At 53.7% G+C, this 21663-nt stretch overlaps 1 protein-coding gene across 1 annotated transcript; it reads right to left on the minus strand.

The window, feature by feature from the left end:
* Window positions 1-21656, minus strand: ZNF341 (zinc finger protein 341). The gene is made up of 15 exons (XM_030288856.4): window positions 21357-21656; window positions 17283-17393; window positions 16026-16213; window positions 14800-14952; window positions 13692-13919; window positions 12263-12458; window positions 11601-11685; window positions 10423-10613; window positions 9339-9532; window positions 7828-8036; window positions 6190-6286; window positions 4378-4510; window positions 3082-3193; window positions 2252-2322; window positions 1-1078 (listed from the first exon to the last, which is right to left on the minus strand). Exons 1-15 carry the CDS (start codon window positions 21385-21387, stop codon window positions 573-575), a joined length of 2505 nt encoding a protein of 834 aa, XP_030144716.4. The 5' UTR covers window positions 21388-21656; the 3' UTR covers window positions 1-572.
* Window positions 21657-21663: the final 7 nt, after the last annotated feature.

Consider the following 21663-nt stretch of genomic DNA (forward strand, 5'->3'; position numbering starts at 1 on the left):
TGAGGTCCAGGGTGTTTATAACGTGTAGTACAGACACGGTGATCCTTCTACTGAGACAGAGAGAAGATAACAGACAGAAGTCTATCAGGGTATTTCTGAACAGTGTTCCCAAAGGATCTCAGGATGAACTTGCTTCCACTAGGAAGGATGTTTGCTCTCAGAAGGGCCACCCAAATACTGGGCAATACAGTTTATAGGCCAGAAAAACCACAGATGGGACAGGCTGTGATTTGCAAAGCCACCTGATTTCAGCAGCTCTGTTTGTTGCAAGTTTGCCTGGTCCTTCTTCTTCCCTGATTCAGGGATCTTTGTCTTCCTTGCCCTAAGCTGACCTGTGGTACAGAGGGACAAGAAATAACGGAGCCACCCTCTTCAGTGCCTTGTAGGCATCAGTGGCCTCCAAGCAGTCCTCTGCCCAAGGATGGGAAGAACCAGTGGAGATGGAAGCCGTTCCCTCCCATATCCATCTACCTCCCCAGAAGAGCTTTGGTCTTTTCCACAGGGACAAATTTGAGCACCAAGTCGGGCAGTGGCAGCAGCAGCCCCCAGCCACACGGTGGCTCCGGGCGTTGTCACTCGGAGGTCTGGATGTACACAGGGACAGCCAGCATGGCGCAGGGCCCGTCCGAGGCCGTCTGCAGCTCCGCCAGGGCCAGGTTGGAGGCCATGCTGTTGGGCTGCCCAGGGACCAGCTCTGGCTCTGCAGCTCCTGACCCGCCAACCACGATGGACAGGACGGCGTCCGACTCCTGGAAGGGCTCTTTGTTGGGGCCCCCCTCGGGGGAGCTGTCCCCGGCAGAGCCGTCCTTGAGCTCCGGCAGCCCCACGGGCAGTGCCAGCCCGGCCTTGCGCCCCCGCGTCACCCGCTTCTTCTGCGCCTTCCTGAGCTGCAGCTCCTTGTCCTTGGGCGAGCCCAGGCGGCACTTGTGCTCCCGCAGGTACTTGTGGCGGGTGAAGCCCTTGCTGCACGTGGGGCAGCGGTATTTGTAGTTGCCGGTGTGCGAGCGCTGGTGCTCCACCATGTGGGCGCGGCGGCTGAAGGACTTGTTACAGTACTGGCACTTGTGGATCTTCATCCCTGCACACAGAGGGAGGGGAGTGAGACCCAGCCAGCCCCCAGGGAAAACAGGACGTGCTCCCTGCTCAAAGGGAGGCGACATTGTGCCACAAACAGTAAAGGCTGGGTGCCTACAGCTTCAGTGTCTGTGTTTAACCATAACCACTTAGGACTCTGCAAAGTCATAAAATGTCCTGAGCTGGGAAGGACCCAGAGGATCCCCCAGCCCAGCCCCACCCTGGGCACCCCTGGCAGCGCTGTCCCAACGCTCCTGGAGCTCTGGCAGGTTTGGGGATGTGCCCATCCCCTGGGGAGCCTGGGCAGTGCCAGCACCTCTGGGGAAGAGCCTTGCCCTCATCTCCTTTCCCTGATCTCCAGCCTGAGCCTCCCTGGCACAGCTCCAGCCATTCCCTGGGTCCTGTCACTGTCACAGAGATCAGTGCCTGTCCTTTCACTCTCCCTCAGGAAGAAGCTGCAGACTGCAAATAAATATTCTTGCCTTAAGTAAGAGCATTAAAATGTCACCAGAAAAACAGGTCAGGTTAATTGTGATGAAAATGCAGAACAATCTTGAAGTATTGTTTTTTTCAAGTGTATTTAGTAAATAAAGAAATTTTCACTTTTTCCCCCCCCCTCCAAAATATGTGAAATGTAGAGTATGAAAGAACCCATGACTGCACTATCAGCCCATCCCATCTCATCCCACTCTGCAGAGCTTTGGGCAAAGGAAAGATATCCAGTTTTATCCCAAGAGATCAAAGTCTGATTGTTCACCCTGGGGCATGGGAATAAATAATGGGAATAAATTATTTGTCTTTATTAGAATTGGGAGCATCATTTTTAGGACACAAGAAGGGAACCAAATCCCATGAAATCTTATTTTGTATGTGAGATGAGACTGAGGAGGAGTGGACAGAGAACTCTAGATATTCACTTGATAGCAAACAGACCAAATAATCCAGCTCAGTTCCTGAGTCTCATCTGTAAGCCTTGCCTACAGATTATATTGTTTTAGAAACCACCCAAAATTTAGACATAATCCTGAATAGACACTCACTTCAACAGGCAGGCAGGAAAACAGAGAGAAAAAATCTAAAGCTAGTAAATTATTCTTATTTCTCAGGCTTAGTCCTTCTGTCACATGTTCCTACAGCACCACAGGGAATCCCAGTGACTGCATTCCCAACCACTCACCTGAATGGGACAGGATGTGAGCCTTCAGCTTGTCAGGCCTGTTGAACTCTTTATTGCAGCCTGTGTGGCTTCTGCAACAACAACAAGTGCTGGTGAGATGTGGGAACCAGCTGAGGAACAATGCATAGACAGATCCCAGATAATAAAGACATGCATGACCCTTCTCCTTAGCAGCACCTAGATGTTTCTCTTGGTGCAGCCTCAGCAGGAATTCCACTATTTCAGCCTTTCTGGGGAGGGGCAAGGACTAAACAGGCTGCCACAGGGACATGTGGCTTTCCCAAACTACACAAGGTCTATGTCTCACTATGAATGCTCTGAAGTGCAGCAGGTTCAAGATCCCAGCTAGAGACAAAGCATTTTGGAAGGAGGTATGAAGTTGCTTGGAGCAAGGATAAGCCAGTCAGCCTAGGCTACCTCAGAAATCCATGGCTGTCATGGATTTGGAACCTTCCAAAACTTGGCTCCTCTGGCTTGTACATTAGGTCCTGTGTTGTCACATGCTTTTGGAGACATAGCAGTGAGTGAGAGCCACCATCCAGAGAACTTCTGTGATCAAATAATGCTCCTTCTCTCTCTAGTGCTCCCCCAAGCCCCCCATGAAAGCAGGAGTTATTTTACAGGGCTGATGAAGCAATGAAATGTGGCCCTACAGCAAGTCAGTAATAAAGAACTGGGACTCTTGGGTTCCCAGTTCAACAGCACACAGTATTCCAACCTCCCCAGGCAGCCTGGTAGGTGCCACAGTGTCCCCTAGGACAGCTGCAGGACACATTGCCCCCATCCCAACCCCGTTCAGATATGTTGTCACATGCAGACACACTACATACGAGAAGGGACATTTGTATTTCTTGAAGGGCTCGTGGATGAGCATGTGGCGCTTGAGCTTGTCTTTGCGATTGAACGCTGCGTCACACACCGAGCACTTGAAGGGCTTCTCACCTGGGGAGAGAGAGCAGGGCTCAGGGACACTCCAGCCACACAGGCTGCTCTGGCCAGGGACAGGCCACCAGGCCAGCTGTGCCACACTGTAAACTTCCCTGCCCTATGGATAAATCACACAGAATTTGGTTAGAAAAGACTTTGAAATCATCAAGTCCAACGGATAATCTGACACCACCTTGTCAACTAGACCATGGCACCGAGTGCCACATCCAGGGTTTTCTCAAACACCACCAGGGATGGTGACTCCACCACTTCCCTGAGCAGCCCATTCCAGTGCCCAATCACCTTTTCTGTGAAATCTTCCTGATGTCCAGCCTAAACGTCCCCTGGTCAAGCTGGCACAGCTTTACGCTGTGTTTACCTGTTGCAGCATTTTTGAGAGAAAGAGGACATGAGTTATGAGATTTGAGCTACTCCAGCCTAGGCCCCAGATTTGGGCCTTGTAGGCCTTCAAGCCTCTGACGCAGTTAGAAATTCAGAGCTTGTGGCGCAGATAGAAATAGTCTTAAGGTGTGATGGGGACCACTGGGCTGTCTGGGTGTGAATTAGTACAGGTTTTATAGTGTAAGGTGTAGGCCGTTTTAAGGAAAAGGTAAACAATGTTAGCCTACCAATCAGAGTGTCTTTGTTTTTGTAAACTATGTAGAAGCTTATATAAACTACCATCTTATCTCGAACAAACGGAGAACGTTTGATTAACCACATTGGTTCAGATCTGCGTTTGTCTTGTCCAGCTTTCCGTTTTTCTGAGATTCCCTGGCTTTTTTTACCGTCTTGTCCTGTTGCTGGTTGCCTGGGAGAAGAGACTGACCCCTACCTGGCTACAGCCTCCTGCCAGGGAGTTGTAGACAGGGATAAGGTCTCCCCTGAACATCCTTTTCTCCAGGCCAAACAAACCCCTCACTCCCTCAGCCACTGCTCAATAAAATAATAAATGGATAGGCACAAGCCATGCTGCACACTGCTCCTGCTCTCCAGGGCCAAATTCCTTGGCTCAGCCACCACAGCAAGTGGGGAAGCCACCTGTGTCTCCCATTTCTAACGAGTGCAGTGCTGGGCACGAGGCTGAACCAAACCCATCGATGTGAAACCACGTTACTGCAATAACTCTGTCATTCCTGCTCCCAGGGTAGCCGGGGCTGTGGCACAGAGGGAGGAGCACTGGGAGCAGGGGGCCGTACCCGAGTGGATGTGGGCGTGCAGCTTGAGGTAGTGCTCCCGCCGGAAGAACTTCTTGCAGATCTGGCACTTGAACTTGCTGCCCCCGCCGTGCGTGGGGATGTGGCGGCGCAGGTACCGCTCACAGGGGAACACCTGCAGCACACAAACACACAGCTGAAGGGACACGTGCAGCACACACACACCTGCAACACACACAGCTGAGGGCACACCTGCAGCAAACACACACCTGCAGCACACACACACCTGCAACACACACAGCTGAGGGCACACCTGCAACACACACACACCTGCAGCACACACACACACAGCTGAAGGGACACGTGCAACACACACACACAGAGCTGAGGGCACACCTGCAGCAAACACACACCTGCAGCACACAAACACACAGCTGAAGGGACACCTGCAGCACACACACACCTGCAACACACACACACAGCTGAGGGCACACCTGCAGCAAACACACACCTGCAACACACAAACACACAGCTGAAGGGACACGTGCAACAAACACACACCTGCAACACACACACAGCTGAGGGCACACCTGCAGCAAACACACACCTGCAGCAAACAAACACACAGCTGAAGGGACACGTGCAACAAACACACACCTGCAACACACACACACACACACAGAGCTGAGGGGACACGTGCAGCAAACACACACCTGCAACACACAAACACACAGCTGAAGGGACACCTGCAGCAAACACACAGCTGAAGGGACACCTGCAGCACACACACACAGCTGAAGGGACACGTGCCACAAACACACACCTGCAACACACACACACACAGCTGAAGGGACACCTGCAGCACACACACACAGCTGAAGGGACACGTGCCACAAACACACACCTGCAACACACACACACACAGCTGAAGGGACACCTGCAGCACACACACACAGCTGAAGGGACACGTGCCACAAACACACACCTGCAACACACACACACACAGCTGAGGGCACACCTGCAGCACACACACACCTGCAACACACAAACACAGAGCTCAGAGGGGAACACCTGCAGCAGACAAACACACACCTGCAACACACAAACACACACCTGCAACACACAAACAGCTCAGAGGGGAACACCTGCAGCACACAAACACATGGCTCACAGGGGAACACCTGTACCACAGACACACAGCTCAGAGCTGGCACCACGCAAGGGACAGCACAGAGCTGGCACAGGGGGTGTAGCCAGGACAGGAAACTTAAGAATCATGGAATGGTTTGGGTTGGAAGGGACCTTAAAGATCAACTAGTCCCAACACCTCTGCTGTGAGCCATGACATCTGCCACTGTCCCAGGCTGCTCCAAGCCCTGTCCAACCTGGCCTTGGACACTTGCAGGGATGGGGCAGCCACAGCTTTTCTGGGCAACCTGAGCAAGAAGCTCAGTCACTGCTTTCCCAGGAAGGATGCACTGTGAAAACCTTCAGGATTTTATAAAAGAAGCACAGACAGAGCTTTACAAACAAGCCAACAAAAATTCAAAATAGAAAAAGTGCCAAAACGTTCTTAAGAAACACATAAGCTGAAACCTTGCTGCCAATTGTGTAACACCACAGTGCTGAAGACCAGCATCTCAGAAGGATGCCCAGTCTCCCACCAAAGCCAGCAGCAGGACAGGCTGGGCAAGCATCCCCAGCAATTCCTGCCTTCCCCACAGAGTTAACTTCACTTTCTGCTTCCTCATAATCTGTTATCCAAGGCTCCTACTCATGGAGCCGAGGGCTCCTGTCCCCCTCAGAGCCCTTGCCAGGTGTCCAGGCCTGGCTCAGGCCGTGGTCAGCACTCACCTTCTGGCAGTGAGGGCAGGGGAAGTTGTGTGTTGCTGTCTGCAGATGGTGCTCCAGGGCTTCTGGGGTGGAGTATTTATTGACACACTTCACGCACCTGGATGTGGAGAGAAAGGACAGAGCCTGTGAGCAAGGCTACTGCAGCAAACCCCACACCCGAGGCACACTTGCCTAGCCCAGCCACCTTCCAGGGTGATCTTTGACAGGACTGATACAGAAAATAACCATTCAGGTGTTCAAAAACCTCAGCAACCCACATGCCAGTTCACACTCATACTTAGCATCCTTCAGAGAGGAAGATGCTGGAAAACTGGGTGGAGAAGCCTTTAAATACTAGTGCACTTGCCAGAGGCTACCATGGGAGCACCTGGACTTGAGCACATATTCTACATTGCTTCCTTATGGAGACAAGCCTTAGGTAAGGACTTCACTTTACTCCAAATACCTCCTTCCATCTTCACTGCTTGAAGACATCAGCCTCCAGAGAAGGAGCTGAGAGTGGGGACTCAGCATGGCAGGGGTCACACATCCTGGCAGTGTTTCTGCCAGAGAGCTCTGCCAAAGCTGACTGACAGCAGGCACTGGGGACAGGCACCGTCAGCAGTGAGGACAGAGGCACTCACACCCTGTTCCCGCTGTGAAACCCCTTCTCCCTTGGTCAGACTAAAACCTCCTCAAGCTCAAGCAGGGCTCTGCTCTCAGGGATCCCCACTACTAAGCTGTAGAACAAAGCTCTGTAGTACAAGGATAACTAAAAACCACGGTCTAGGCAAGAATTAGCAGATATTTATTCCATTAAGCTCCTAAGTGACTCCAGTATCTCCTGGGCTTCCTGCTCTCCCTGAACACTTCTATGGGCATTCCAAAAGCTCCGTGGAGCTCTTTGTGGAACTCCTCACACTTTCCCTCGACACTAGCAGAAAAGCTTTCCAAGGAACAGACCCTTTTGCAGCAAAGGGATAGGAAACTTTTTTCTGGGCACAGCTTCTACACCCACAATCCCTCTATTGCAGGTGAAGAATCATAGAAAACAGGCTGGGAAGGGCCTCCCTGGCTCTCTGACTCAGCCCAGGGCAGGTTCAGCTGTGCATATTTGTCCTGGTTTAGGGTCCTGGTTCCCTGGGAACTTCACTGCCTCAGATAGCAAAAACTAACTAAAAGCAAAGGAGAGCTCTCTCTCACACACAACACAGCCCAGGAGAAGGATTGTGCAGGACTGAGTGCAGCTTCTGAAAACAAACTGTGCACTACTTCTCTCCCCACTCCTTGGCTCTCAGAACCAGTTTTAAAGGTGCAAAACTTATTTCTGGGCTAAACAGATGAATGGGGATACAATTCAGCACCATGAAGTCACCCCAGGACACCATCTCACTCTTGACTGGTGGTAAGAGGAATCACAGTGACGGGATCTTCCCACATAACCAATCCCAGCTTTTCACTGTCATTCAAAGAGACTCCCTGCATTCCAAGTGCTTGGCCTTTGCAGTCTGGTGAAGGGAACCCCCCCATGTGCCACCTGGGTGTCCAAAAGCACCACAGCCACTGGACACAGGGCCCCCTGTCCCCTCTAAGATCCCACCAAGCATGCTCTGCACCCACTCACTCCTACAAGCCTTGTGAGCAGCGATTGTACTGTACTTGTACACGGCCATGTCCTTCTTGGGGCTGTGCTGGGGCAGCAGGCTGTGCGAGTACTGGTGCACGCCCAGCTCGTACAGCGAGGAGAAGTCCTTGCTGCACAGGTGGCAGCGGTAACTGAGCTCCTCCTGGTGGCTCTTGATGTGCTCAAGGAAGGACTCCAGCTTCTGGAAGGTCTGGGCGCAGGTCTTCACCACACATTTGTACACCTGGGGGAAGGGAGAGCAACTGGAGAGGCTCACCATGGAAACAAGCAGGAAAAGCTCTCTGCCAACACGCAAAAGTGCCTTCCTTTCTGGACAGAAGCACAGACTGTCAGGGCACAGCCCTGAGAAAGCAAGGTGGGACAAAGGAGTGCTGATGTGAGGGCCTGAAACCACTCGAGTGGGTAGGACCACAACACCCAGTGTTTGTGATTGTCCCAGGACCCACTTAACTGAAAATTTTGGACTTCACAGAATCATAAATGTTGGAAAAGACCTCCAAGGTCAGCAAGTCAAATCTCTGACAGAACAGCACCTTGTTAACTAAACCACAGCACCAAGTGCCAAGTGAAGTCAGTGACTGAACACTTCCAGGGAGGATGACTGCACCACTTCCCTGGACAGCCCAGTCCAATGCCTGACAGCCCTCTCAGTAAAGCAATTCCTCCTGATGTCCAACCTTCCCTGGCACAGCTTGAAGCTGTTTCCCCTTGTCCTGTCGCTCGTGGGAAACAAAGCCTGACTCGCCCCTGGCTGCACCCTCCTGTCAGGGAGTTGTGGAGAATCAGAAGGTCCTTTTCTCCAGGCTGAGCCCCTTCCCCAGCTCCCTCAGCCCCTCCTCCTCTGCCTTACTCTCTAGACCCCTTTTCCAGCTCTGCTGCCCTTCTGTGGACAGGCTTCAGCACCTCCATGCCTTTCTGGAAGTGAACAGCCCAGAACTGGACACAATTAACTTCTTTGCTTCCTCTCTAGCCACCCAAATCTGCTTGGTTTAATTTCTCACTCAGTTTTCAAAGGCATTTTCAAAGCCATCCAGACCACACAGCCACAACCCTGAGAGCTGAGCTGCACGTGAAGAACCGGCAGCTCTACTGACCAAAAGGCTCAGGTCAGAGCCCGATAACAGGTGCATTATATGGAGCCAATGCCAATACTTCCACCCACACAGGCACCCTCTGTCCCTACCTGTTACAGTGCACTCAGGCCATGTTTCCCCTTTCTCCGGGACCCCTGTGACTCTGATCAGATAAACCTGGACCCCTCCTTCCAGCCGCAACAGGGTTGGTGGAGAGCCAGAGAAGCCCTCCCTGTCCAAAGCCCAGACAAACCCCTAACATTTCCTGTTTGCTCTCTTTGCCCCGCTCTTTCCCCTGGATATCATAGAAAAAAAGAGCTGGAAAACCACATCGGGGTAAGAGCCTCTTTTAGAAATCTTTGCCCATCTCCTGATGTTCCTCCCCTCAAGGTCTCGGATCTCTGGGCTAGCCTGATAATTTAGGGGCTGAGAGAGGGGGAAACATCACCTACCTGCTCATTCTTGTGCTGTGTCATGTGTGATTTGAGCTGGAAGTAGGTGTTGAACTTGCTGGGGCAGAACTGGCACTGGTAGGAGCTGTCGATCAGGACAACCTGCTTGGCCTCCAGCTTGGCGGCCTCGCTCTCCTCCAAGGCGCTCAGCTCCTGGGGTGGGGGCACCGCGTTCCTGGAGGGCTGCGGCAGGCCTGGAGAGAGGGAGAGTCACAGCCTGACCCCAGCTGTCACACAGACAGCTCTGAAAGCTGCTCTGCAAGCACCACGCTGCCAGGACACGCCAGGCCAGGCTCTCGCTCCCTTTCAAAGACAGCATCTTTAGATCAGATGAATCTCATTAACAAGGCTGTTAAAAATTTGTTGACAGATTATTAAGGGCTCTGACTACTCCATCTTCCCCTCCCCAGCCCATTCTCTTTTTCCAGGGATAAAACTGTGCTCTGTGGAGCAGTCAGAGAACAGGCCTCCACCAGGGAACCAGAGCCAGATTTACTCCCACCACTGGCAGGGGACAGGAGGTAAGATCCAGCCAGTGGTTCACAGTCCATGATGCATACAAAGAGCAGCTCCAGATGTCCTAGACACGACATTGCCACTGCATTCCCTCCCCTACCAGGTCTGAGGCCATCAGCAGAAAGGGCATCCAGACACCAACAAGGAGCTTTTCTCTGCCTCAAGTATTTACAGGTGGCCACTGCAGGCAGATCCAGCCTGGGCATGACCTGCACAGTGCAAAGCCAGAGCACTGGGCTATCCTAAACCAGCAGCTGTTCCCTAGGCCAGAGCTGTCAGGTGTGGCTTGTGCACTGCCAGGGAGTGGGAAGGGGAAGACACCTGGCTCTGTTTATGCACATGCTGGGACAGAGTTTGGAGCCACTGTCTCCAGCAGCACCTGAATCTACCATAGGAGTATGAAATTATGCAGCTTCCAGCTCGAACTGAGCAAATGCCACTCTTGGTGTGAGATGCTAAACACTGTCAAGGAATGCAGACAGCACATACAGCTCCCCTCCCTCTCTGTGTGGAGGTGCAGAGACCTGCAGCCTCCTCACACCACACACACCATCCCCAGGCACCACACCTGTGTTCTCCTCGTCCTCAGGCTGGCTGGGGTTCAGGGCCATAACCTGCACAGTGATGGAGTTGCGGGAGATGGTGCAGCCCAGCCCTGGGGGCCACACTTTATGGGTCTGCATGTGCTTCTTCACGTTGGACTTCTGGGCAAAGGCTCGGCCACACACGATGCACTGGAAGGGCTTCTCACCTGTGTGACTGAATGAAGGCACCAGGTCAGCAGCTGGAGGAGACAGGAAGCAGCCCCCAGGCAGGGCCTTGGTGGAACAAGGACAGTGCTGGGCACTCAGTTGGGCAGATCACACCTGGACACACCGAACAAGGGCTGTGAGACCCAAAACACCAGAGGAGGTGGATTGTGAGAGGCCTGGGAAAACAAGGCTGGTGCACAGACAAAACATTTGTGGTCTGGGAATGACAGGGGATCAAAGGAAGAAGCAGGAGAGGAAAACAGCTCTGCAGCAACATCGGGGCATTCACTGTCCGGGTCCCTGCACAGACCTTGGGGACCTCATCACTTTTTCAAGGGTACAAGCCTTTCCTTCTCTGTCACCCTTCTCTCTCCTGCACATATCTCTTCTAGCTGGATCTGCCTGAATGTGTTCTCCTTTGTCCATAGCAAAAAGATCTTTCTACTCTGCCCTTCTGCTTCAAGAGAAGTGAAGAGTCCAGGTGCAAAAACCACCATTGTTCCTTCCCACCTGTTCTGAGTCCAGCTGGCTCCACTAAGGGGAAAAAACTGCAGATTTCAGCTTCCTCCTGCTAGGGAAAAGCTCTCTGGTTAGAGCTCCCTGTATAGACACTGAGCTGGGCTTACACTTTGCTAACAGCAGCAAACAGGAAGGCTGCAGCTTGCTAGGGAGGGAGAGGAAGGGGAAGGGCAGAGGCAAGCAGTGGGAATGCTGCTACTCCAGTGATCAGGTGACAAGAGGCTTGGCTGTCAAGGTCTCATCAGCAAGGAAAGTGAGCCTCCAGTCCCAGCACAAAATCAGCATGAAAATTCCATCCATGATACAGCCCTCACTCCAGTTACTGGGGAAAAGGTATCCTAGGGTGAGAAGAATGAAACCCTCCCACTGCAGCACAGATTCTGGGACATAAACTGGACTGCACAGACTCCCTCAGCAGAGCTGTGCCCTGCTCCAGCCCAGTCACTGCGCTGTGTGCAGGGTAGGGCACTGTTACCTCCTGATGTGCTGCTGCAGGTCAAAGTTCTTGGTAAAGGCCTTGTCACAGTATGTGCATTTCAGCTTGGGGGACTTGGGTTTGCCTGAAAGGAAGAGCACACACAAGAATGAGATCACATGGCACAGCCCTGTCCCCACAGTGTCACAGGGCCCTCACCCCAAGACATGACAGCTCAGGACCAAGAATAAAGAGCTTATAGAAAGATAAGATCTGCCTGGCCAGACTAGGGAGTGGTTATGGGCACAAACATTTATTAACACAGCCTGACACAACTCTACAAATCCTGAGCAGTGCAGTCTGGTGGAGCAGGGCATTCCCCCTAGGCAACCACTGCCTTCCAGGGACCTTTCCAGCTACAAAGCACCAACCTTAAAGATGCTTTGGGCATTGGGAAAAGACATAGCATGAGTGAGAGGAAAGGCCTCAGCTCTGTCTCTGCTGTGAACCCCCCAGGTCATCCACCAGCTTCATGCAAGGCCATCGTGTTCCCCCTCCAGAGCTGCACAGCCAGTGCCACCCCTCAGGGAGCCCATGGCTCAGCAGCCCAGCTGGGACAAGCCCTCTGACCCACAGAGCAGGTGCTGGAAGGGACTCACCTTCCTGCAGCCCACTCAGGACAAGCCCTCTGACCCACAGAGCAGGTGCTGGAAGGGACTCACCTTCCTGCAGCCCGCTCTCGTTCTTGCAGCGGCGAGTTTTGGCAGCAGCAGGAGAATCAAAGCCAACCACAGAGCCTCCTCCTGCACTGCTCAGGGGGCTGGGAGCACTGGGGCTCTTAGCCTTGAACCCCTGCTTCCCAGGGCTGTACACAGGGGGAGAGGGGTACACGGGGCTTTCCACACACTGGCTCGGTACCTGTGAGAGGGCAGTTCATCAGTGGAACAGGTTTGCTACAGAGAATTATACCATGCCCTATCTTCCATCTCCACCCACATCAGGCTGCAGTTGGGTTGACTTTTCTTCTGCCAAACTGGATCAAATCAAATTTCTGGTTCACCAGTCCAACAATGTCTCTCTAACCAAAACTGGCACCCTGCACAGTGTGAAACTCTCCTGCTGAACATCAAAAAGCATGCAGAAGTTATTACAGCAGGAACAGGGCAGCAAAGAAACACTCTGAGGGAGCTGTCTTGTCCCCCATCTACATCTCATGCCTGGAAAAATTTCTTATCCCTCTGGGGCAGGTTACCAGAAGGATCACTGCTGACCCTGTGGGCTCACAGGGATCTCCAGGTCCTGCTGCCTGTCCTGGCAGGACTGCAGAAGGGAAGGAAAGCACAAGGAAGCTCCAGGTGCCAAAGCACAGCTCTTTATGTCAGCATCAAGATTAGGAAAGAACACTTAAGAGACAGAGTGATCAGTCCGGGGTGATAGTCTAAAGGCATTTCTGCTGCCCACCCTGATAAATTAACACAGACCACTATTTATCCAACAGCCCCATCCATTCCTGCCCACTGGCACTTCCAGATCAGATTCCAGTTACGCAGCTAAGGATGCCAAACCTCAGCCACACCCAGCAGCTCCTGTTATGAAGGGCAGTGCAAATGTAGAGACTGCAAACAGCTGATCCACCAGTAAATCCACACCTTGCCTATGCCACTCTTTAGCAAAAGCCACCTTGACAAGCTCATTGAGATTTAGACTGGATTTTTCTCTCCACATAAGCCTGAAGTGTGTAGTGTGATGCTCTGTGCTACAGAAGGTGAGCCACTCACCTCTACTTCCTCTCACTCCCAGCATATTCTGGGAGGAATCCCTCGGCCAGAAACAAAGGTTCAGGTCTCCTAAGCCTGTGTCAGTCCTCTGTCTCTCTTAGCTGTTTCTCCTGTTCTCAAAATCCTCATGATCTTACTGATCTCCTTCTCTTTGCTGCCTTCTCACAGAAAAAATAATTGTTGTCAAGTAACCTAGCCCATCTTCCCACACTGTAATTCCACACTCCTCAAGGCCAGATTGGACGGTGCTTGGAGCAATCTGGTCCAGTGGGAGGTGTCCATCCCAAGGCAGGGGATGAGCTTTACAGTCTCTTCCAACCCAATCTATCCTGTGCCTCTGAGGACACATCCTTAGGAGCAGCCCTGGCCTTACCTCCATGGGCGGGTAGGGCTGCATGCCCAGGGTCTGGATCTCCACGGTGCTGGGAGCTGCCATGGGAGCAGGGGCACTGTACACCTCCACCACGCCGCTGCCGGGCTGCCCGGGAGCCGCCAGGCTGGGCGGGGGAGGCGGAGGCTGCGGCGGGGGCGGCGGCGGGGGCGGCGGAGGCGGAGGGGGCTGGGACATGTAGCCAGCCCCAGCGTGCATACTCATGCTGCTCTGCAACCAGAGAGACACACGACACGTTGGAAATGCAGCAGCCAGGAGCTGGAGGGGTTGCTCCCTCACACGCGTTCCCCATCCCGGTTCGCCTGCAGGAATGCCTTGGCACAACACAGCACCTCCAGCTGCCGGTCGGAGCACACTGTGCTGGCTGCCTGGCATGACCCGCCGCACATTGCCTCCTCCAAACCCAAGCCCTCAAGCCCCACTGCTTTTATTGCTTTGTTTTTAAAGCTTTTAATCCTTCTGGTTACAAGGAATATTTTCAGAGCATGGAGAGCGTGTACAGCCCAGCCAGCCTGGGGAGAACCCAAACAATGCTCCCAGGAGGAGAGGAATCCATGGACTAAGCTGACAAGGGCCCTGGAAGCCAATCATGATATGGGAGCTCAAAAACAAGCTGGAGAGACCACATTACAAACATCTGAGCATCCAGCAACAAAAAGGTTTGTGGGTAACACCAAGCTGTGTGGTGTAGTGAAAACAGTGCAGGGAAGGAGTGGGCACCCAGAGCGGTGTGGACAGCCCGGAGAGGTGTGTCTGTGGAAACCTGAGGAGTTCAACAAGACCAAATACAAAGTGCTGCAGCTGGGTCAGGCCAATCCCAAGCACAGAGAGGGCAGTGGATGGATTGAGGGCAGCCCCAAGGGGAAGGACTTGGGAATGAAGGTGCCCAGCATGACCCAGCTGTGGGCACTGGCAGCCCTGAAAGCCAAGCATGTCCTGGGAGGCATCCTCAGCAGTGTAGAAGTGTTCAAGGCCAGGCTGGACAGGGCTTGGAGCAACCTGGGCTAGTGGAAGGTGTTACTCCCATGGCCAAGGGGCTGGAATTGGGTGAGCTTTACCCGTGACTCCTGGATCCACATGTGCCCCTTACCTGCACTGGGGGCTGCACCGCTGGCATGGGCTGGTCCAAGGAGGTGAAAGCAGACATGGCTGACATCAGCACCTCGTCACTGACCAAGATGTTCCCCTGCACCAGGGTCTGAATCAAAGGGGATGGGGGAACTGTGATGTACGTAGAGATTTGCTGAAAGAAAGATACACTGTTAACCAGCAACAGGACAAAACAATACCCAAAAAACAATGACACTGATTTTTCCTCAGCCTCAGGGTCTCTGCTTTCACAGCCTCTGGTCAGCAGTGAGACACAGTAATTATCTGCAGCTTCCTGCTGAGTCCATGGGAGTTCTCAGCTCCACAAATGTTCTTCAGAAAGGAGGAAAAAAATATCACAGTGGCTCAAAAAGTGGCCATTGGCTGCAAGTCAAATCAGGGGTTATTAAACAAGATCTGCAGGACAAACTGGTCATGGACAAGTTCAGGCCTCTCCTGGGTGCTTGCCCAAACAAGGGAAGGTGGAAAACTCAGAGGCTGCTCTGGCTCAGGCAGTGAATGTCAGGCTCATCCCTTCAGACTGGACTCAGGTTATAGCAGGGGAGAGAGGCTGTTGAATGTTTTGGCAGTAAATAACCCGTGTTTGCAGCCCTGGGAAGAAGCACCATCCACTGGGACTACATTAACTTGCAAAAAGCAGGTGGTTTGAAAGTACTTTGGAAGCCACAACTGTAGGCACATTACATGTCATGCACCAGGGACTCCCACTGGAGGATTCTCTAGGGAAGGAGAATTACTCCAGAGGGGATATTCCCCCAGCAGTCATCACACCACATTATGTGGGCTTATTTGCAAGAGTGAGAGAGAAGGGATGCAGGGATGAAGCTGCTCCACTCCTGCCCACAAGCCAGACCAGGGGGACAGCAAGAGCCACAGTCCCCTGAGCACTGCAAGAGTGCAGCCAGGCTTGTGGCCAGGTTCTGACACTGGGGCTGTTCAGCAGAGCCAAGGTGTGGCTGCAGCACAGACAGAACATGAAACCCCTTTTGTCCTGTCCTGAAAAAAGGCTGTCAGACACTCCTGCTGGAGGATACGTCACTGCAGAGGGCCCCACTTCAACCAGGAGGAGAAAAGCCAACAAAGGGACAACAGCTGAGCCTCCTAGAAAAGAGCTCAGTCATGAGGCACCACTGGATCTAAAACCATCACCCTGATGACCCCCAGCCCCAAATCCCAGCAGCAGAGCCTGTGCCTGCAGCACGGTACCTGCCGGCCAGCACTGGGAGCCTGCTGCACCGAGGTGATGGACGGGGTGTACACGCTGTTGGTGGCCAGAGATACTGAGGAGAGGGACGGGCCACTGCCCTGGCACTGCTCTCTCTTGTGGGTCATGAAGGCAGGCAGGGAGTTGAATTGCTTCTTACACTTCCCACACAGGAACACGTCTTCGTCATCTGCAATGAAGAACAGCAGAGCTTCAGGCCTTCTCCTGCATTCCACAGTGCTCTACCCAGCAACCACAGTGTAGGGTAACAGGCACCTTTGGATCTCAGCACCTCCAGGACATCCTTGTCAGCAGAGAGCAGCTGCAAGGGCCAAGCTGTCCCTCCTCCCCAAGCCCAAGCTCTCTCTAAAAGCAAGGGATGTAACAGAGCCCATCTTAGCCCTGCTCCCATACACAAACCCCACTGCCTCCCTGGGACACACTAATCCCACTATCTGTCTTCTCATCCCAAAATACAGGAACAACCAACCTTGCTCCTGTAGCACCCTCTGCTTTTAGTCAAAGCAAAAATCTGCTGAGGCAGATTTTATTACTCAGGTTGCAGAAAGCACAAGAAGTACCTTGGAAAAAGGCACAGAGTCACTGTCAGCTTGTGTCCTAACACCCCTCCACAACACTGCTCGTTTTTGGCACCTATGCCTGACGTTAGAAGCAGAAAGAAGACAACCCAGTTACATGTCCCAGCTGAAATCTGCAGCGTTAGCAAACCACACACTATTTGAACTCCATCCAGGCAGACTCACAAGGCTGTTCCCCTGTCTGAGTCACAGCCTGAAGTTGACCATTTCTGAGGACACACACTGTAACTCCTGGGGGATAACTCCCCATCCACCCAGCAAATTCTAGTCCGGCACCATGAGGGTCCACATGCACATAAATGACCAGTTCCTACATTCATTCACACAGAGATGTTCCAGGACTGGAGCACTTGAGCATCTCTAGAGGAGAAGGAATGGATATTAAACAAACACATGAACAGTAATAGGCACTAGATGTGGGGACAGTAGCTTCTCTCTCCCTCTGTGTATTTATTGGAAGCTCATGGTCAAGTCTGTTGTCAAGACTGTCTCCAAAAACATCACTGCTTGCTTGGGCACTTGTCCCTTCCTCCTGCTCTGTGTGGTCCTGCTGAGGGCTCACAACACTCATAGCAGTACCCCACACACCCAGCTGCACGTGCTGCAGAGGAGCTGTGCAGCCCCCTGCCCTGTCCTTGTCCCAGTGCCACCAGGACTCACCCATGGGCTGGATGGCGGCCGAGGAGTTGACATTGGGAGCAGACGGATCCGTGACACCTCCTTGTCCATCCAGTAAGGACTGTACCGCCAGCACTGTCTGGTTATCCATCCCTGAAAGGAGACACAAGCATGGATGGTGAACTGAACCCAGCCAGACAAGGGTGTTTGGGCACTGGGAGCTCACTCCTGAAACACTCTCCAGCTGCTGCTCTCTCCTCCCTGAGCCACTCTCACCTTCTCGCCCTCTACTCCACAGCACCAACTACCACACAAGAGCAGCACTCCCACCTGCCTTCAGAACTCCTTTGGTGCAAAAAGAGAAGGGAAGAAGGGCAAGAAAAGCAGAAGCCTGGGTAGAACTGCCCAGGGATGCAGCTCAGACACCGAGCTCAAAGCAGCAAAATCCTTGTGTGCAGCAGCTCCTCCAGCAGCGTCACAAATGCTCCCTGTTCCAAGGCCAGCACACACACCCTCAGTCAACTTACTTGCTTTGGTACAAGCATTTTACAATACAGCTAAAATGTTTTAAAATATTCCAGACAAATACAGAAGATGGGGACTGCTCATCCAGGGAGACAACCTGGCCAGCAGTACGGGACTGTGAATTAAACATGACACACTCTATTTAGAAGCTGAATGTAGAGACACAAAGGACAACCTGATTTTGGGAGAAAAAGAGCAAAAATGGGTGATTTTCATGCACCACTCCTTCTTATCACTCTTTTATGACACAGAACTCACAAAGGAAGCAAATGGCACAGCAAGGTTGTATGTTGTATCTTGTGGATTAAGGGAGAGAAGAAAGCTGGGGGGTTCTTAGGTCGTTTTTCATTTCCAGATCTTTGCAAAACAAAACTGCAAAGCTCTGAACTCAGAATTATGTGCCACAGGAAAGGAAAATCAATCGGTCTGACCACTCCTAAGCAGTGAGGTGAGGACTGTGCTGAGATGAGGGAGGTTGCTCAGCAGACAGCAGCAGGAAGACAGTGAGGCACCATAGCAGATCACAGCATAAGGGACTAGCACAGCGGGAGCATCCACCACCCCAAATTCCTCTCCAAATTTCTCCTGAACAACTGGAACGTTACCTTCTTGATGGGGAATACCCATATGATCTCCAGCCTTTTAAAGATACCCTAAGTACTCATTTCTCACACATTCCCAGTGTGAAGTACGTCACATTAAGATTCTTTGAACACCTTTTCCATCCTGTCACTGAGGAGGTGCTGCAACCCCTGCTCGTGTCCCTGGGAGAGAGCAGAGCATCCTCCAAGGGCACAAGCAGCTGCTGGAAGGCAGCAGATCCCACTACATCACACACTCCCATCACATTCCCACCATGCCTATGGGAAGCCTTTCACACAGATCACAGAGGCACAGCAAAGCTGCAAGTCCAGTTCAGCAAGCCTTGCCTTGCAGGGAGGGCTGGAGCCAGCCCTGCAGCTCAGCCCTGCCGGCAGAACAGTGCTGGGAGGATCTCCTCACTCCAGCCAAAGCCTGCTCTGAAATACACCTCCCCCTGCACAGAGAGCCCCTGCTCAACGGCAAGGGGACACTGCAGCTTCTGATGGCACAGCCAAAGCACAGAGTGCCACGGAGCAGCGCTTCTCCAGCAAAAATAAGCTGGGAGGAAAAGAAGGATCAAAAATTCAGGTGAAGTATGGCATGGGGATAATTGCAACTGCACAAACAGTGCCACTCTTGATATGGCTGGCACTGGGCAGCTTGGGTTTCCTTCTGGCACAGAGTCAGATCTTCCAAGGAAAAAAGCCAAACAATTGCCTTGATCCCACGAGGAGGAAGAAGCTTCAGGAGAGGCCAAGATATGAACACAATGATGCAGCAACATTGTCAGTGCTGCACTCAGCCTCCTGATAGAGAAAAATGGCCCAGGACAACAGAAATGTGTATTTGGAATTCCCCTGCACTTCACTGAGGAACTGCACACCACCACACTTCCCAGAGGGAAACCCCTGAGGACCTGGCTAGCAACCCATGAAGGCAAGCTGGCAGTTACTTGGTTACAAGGATGCCAGCCACAGCCATCCACAGACTCCAGGAGAAAGCTCTGGATCAATCCTGCCCTGCCTACAGCCAGCACCAGCCTGCAGGATGCTCTTCAGCCATGGAACTTAAAAACCCAGCCCATTCTCTCCTGGCAGCTGCGGCAGCTGAGGTGCCCAGAGCCTGACAAAACCAAAGCGATTTGGGGAAGCCAAGATAAAAGCACAGGATTACTGATCTCTGCTTTTTTCCTTCCCTTTCAAACTTCTCCTAGCTGGAGATAAAGCAAGACTGTCCACATCACCCAGGTGCTAATTTGCTCTCCTGATAAAGCCTTTTTTTCTGACAGGAGCAGCAGGTGCTTTAGTGACAGGTGAAGATGCACCTGTGCCCTGCAGCACCCTGAGACCAGGCTGCTCTAAGAATGCCAAGTCACCATCGACTTGTAATCCAATCAACAAGACAAAACAAACAAGCTCCGGCACTAAAAGCTGCCAATTGCTGCGGGCTTAAACCCACCCCCCTCCTCCTTTTTCAATTTGCTAAAAAGCTTTGCTGTCCTGAATGCTGCAGGGAAACTAACACAATGAGGAGCTGATTGCAAGAGGAAATAGGGACCTGATTCTACACGGGGTGCTGGCAAATGCACCAAGTCACCTGACAAAATAGAGGAAAAGATTTATTCTCTGCTCCTCTCTCTGCTGCTGTGGTCACAGGTGATACTCAAAAGCACAGGCAACGATGCCAATGTCACACGTTCCAGGCAGCGGTGTCATGTAAAGGACAATACATCTGTAATCCAATTTAGGAAATCAATGCCCATGAACAGTTTCTCTCCAAAGAGGCTGACCCCTAGCCCTGTGTCAGACTGCCACATCTCGGCATGTCATCCTCGGATGGCACCTGGCTGTAACAGCGCCCCAGCACTAAAGTGAGATCCATTTGAGCACAACTTGTGTACCCACACAACAGGCACTGCAGGGCTGTGCCAAACAGCACAGTCACCCTCAGAATACACATGCAGGGGCCAGCACCCAGCCAGGCACTACCCCTGGGGCTGGCACAGGGCATGGCACAGCAGCGGGACGGGCAGTGTGAGCCCTGGGCATGGAGAGGAGGGGGGACCGCAGCATGCAGGAGTGGTGGGAGTGTCCTGGGCATTGGTGCTGCTGTTTCCTGGACACAGAGACAGCGGTGATGGGAATGCCCCGATAGGCACAGGAGCAGGGAGGGGGTGAGAGGGCCTGGAGCAACAGGGACAGGATGGGGATGGAGTGTCCAGGAGCAGGATGGGGATGGAGTGTCCAGGAGCAGCAGGGGCAGGATGGGGATGGAGTGTCCAGGAGCAGCAGGGACAGGATGGGGATGGAGTGTCGAGGAGCAGGATGGGGATGGAGTGTCCAGGAGCAGGATGGGGATGGAGTGTCCAGGAGCAGGATGGGGATGGAGTGTCCAGGAGCAGGATGGGGATGGAGTGTCCAGGAGCAGGATGGGGAATGGAGTGTCCAGGAGCAGGATGGGGATGGATTGTCCAGGAGCAGGATGGGAATGGAGTGTCCAGGAGTAGGAGGCACAGGGACAGGGTAGGGATCAAGTGCCCCAGAACAGCAGGCACAGGGCAGGGAAGGTATGGGATGCCGTGGGCCGTCGGGCACTGGCACCGGGCAGGGATGCAGCGCACCGTAGCCCACGGTTAACGAGGGCTGCCCGGTGCACAGGGCACTGCGCTGGGCGGTGCGGGGATGCCGCGGCGCAGGGGCAGGAGGTGGCACAGGCCGGGGGACCGGAGGTGACAGCGGCGCCGCAGGGAGCGCGGGCTGGGGCTGCCGGCGGGGGCTGCAGCCGCGCCTGCGGTGCGGGCGGCGGAGGAGCAGCGCGGGAGACAGCCCGGGGTACCGGGAGCGCCGCACGCCGCGCCGGGCCGGGCCTCCGGGGGCGGCCCCGCCGCGGCCCCGCGCCCCTTGCGGCGGCGGCGCTGGACAAGGGGAACGCGGAGGAGCCAGGGTCGCGCACCCCGGCGGTCACCGCGGCCCGGGAGGTCCCGGCGCGGCCCCGGTCTGGCCCCGTTACCTTCCAGAGCCTCGAAGATCGCCTGCGCCATCTTGGAGCGGCGGCGGCAGCGGCGCCGCCAGGGGGCGCCCTCCGCCCGCTAAGGGCCCACGGCGCGGGAGAGGCGGGGGAGGCCCCGGGGCAGGGGGGTCGTGTTCAACTCGGGGCGAGGCACTGCGACAGACCGGGCAGGGACCGCCCGGTGGCCGCCCCTGCCCTGTTCGGGCTTCCGGCACGGCCGCGGCGGCCACGACCCCCGAGCCACGACCGGGCTGCGCCGGGCCGGGCTGGGAGCGGCGCCCGCCGCCCTCACGGAGCGGCTGGGCGG

This window comes from Taeniopygia guttata, chromosome 20 (assembly GCF_048771995.1).
Source record: "Taeniopygia guttata chromosome 20, bTaeGut7.mat, whole genome shotgun sequence".
Lineage (NCBI taxonomy): Eukaryota > Metazoa > Chordata > Aves > Passeriformes > Estrildidae > Taeniopygia > Taeniopygia guttata.

What these genes read in the sequence shown, in the direction of transcription:
- ZNF341 (XM_030288856.4), bottom strand. Translation starts at nt 21,387, where the DNA reads ATGGCGCAGGCGATCTTCGAGGCTCTGGAAG. An exon ending in TGAGGACGAGGAGAACACAG is followed by an intron (nt 9,533 to 10,422) that starts GTGTGGTGCCTG and finishes CCCTCTCTCCAG; the next exon opens with GCCTGCCGCAGCCCTCCAGG. An exon ending in TCACATCCTGTCCCATTCAG is followed by an intron (nt 1,079 to 2,251) that starts GTGAGTGGTTGG and finishes CTCTGTGTGCAG; the next exon opens with GGATGAAGATCCACAAGTGC.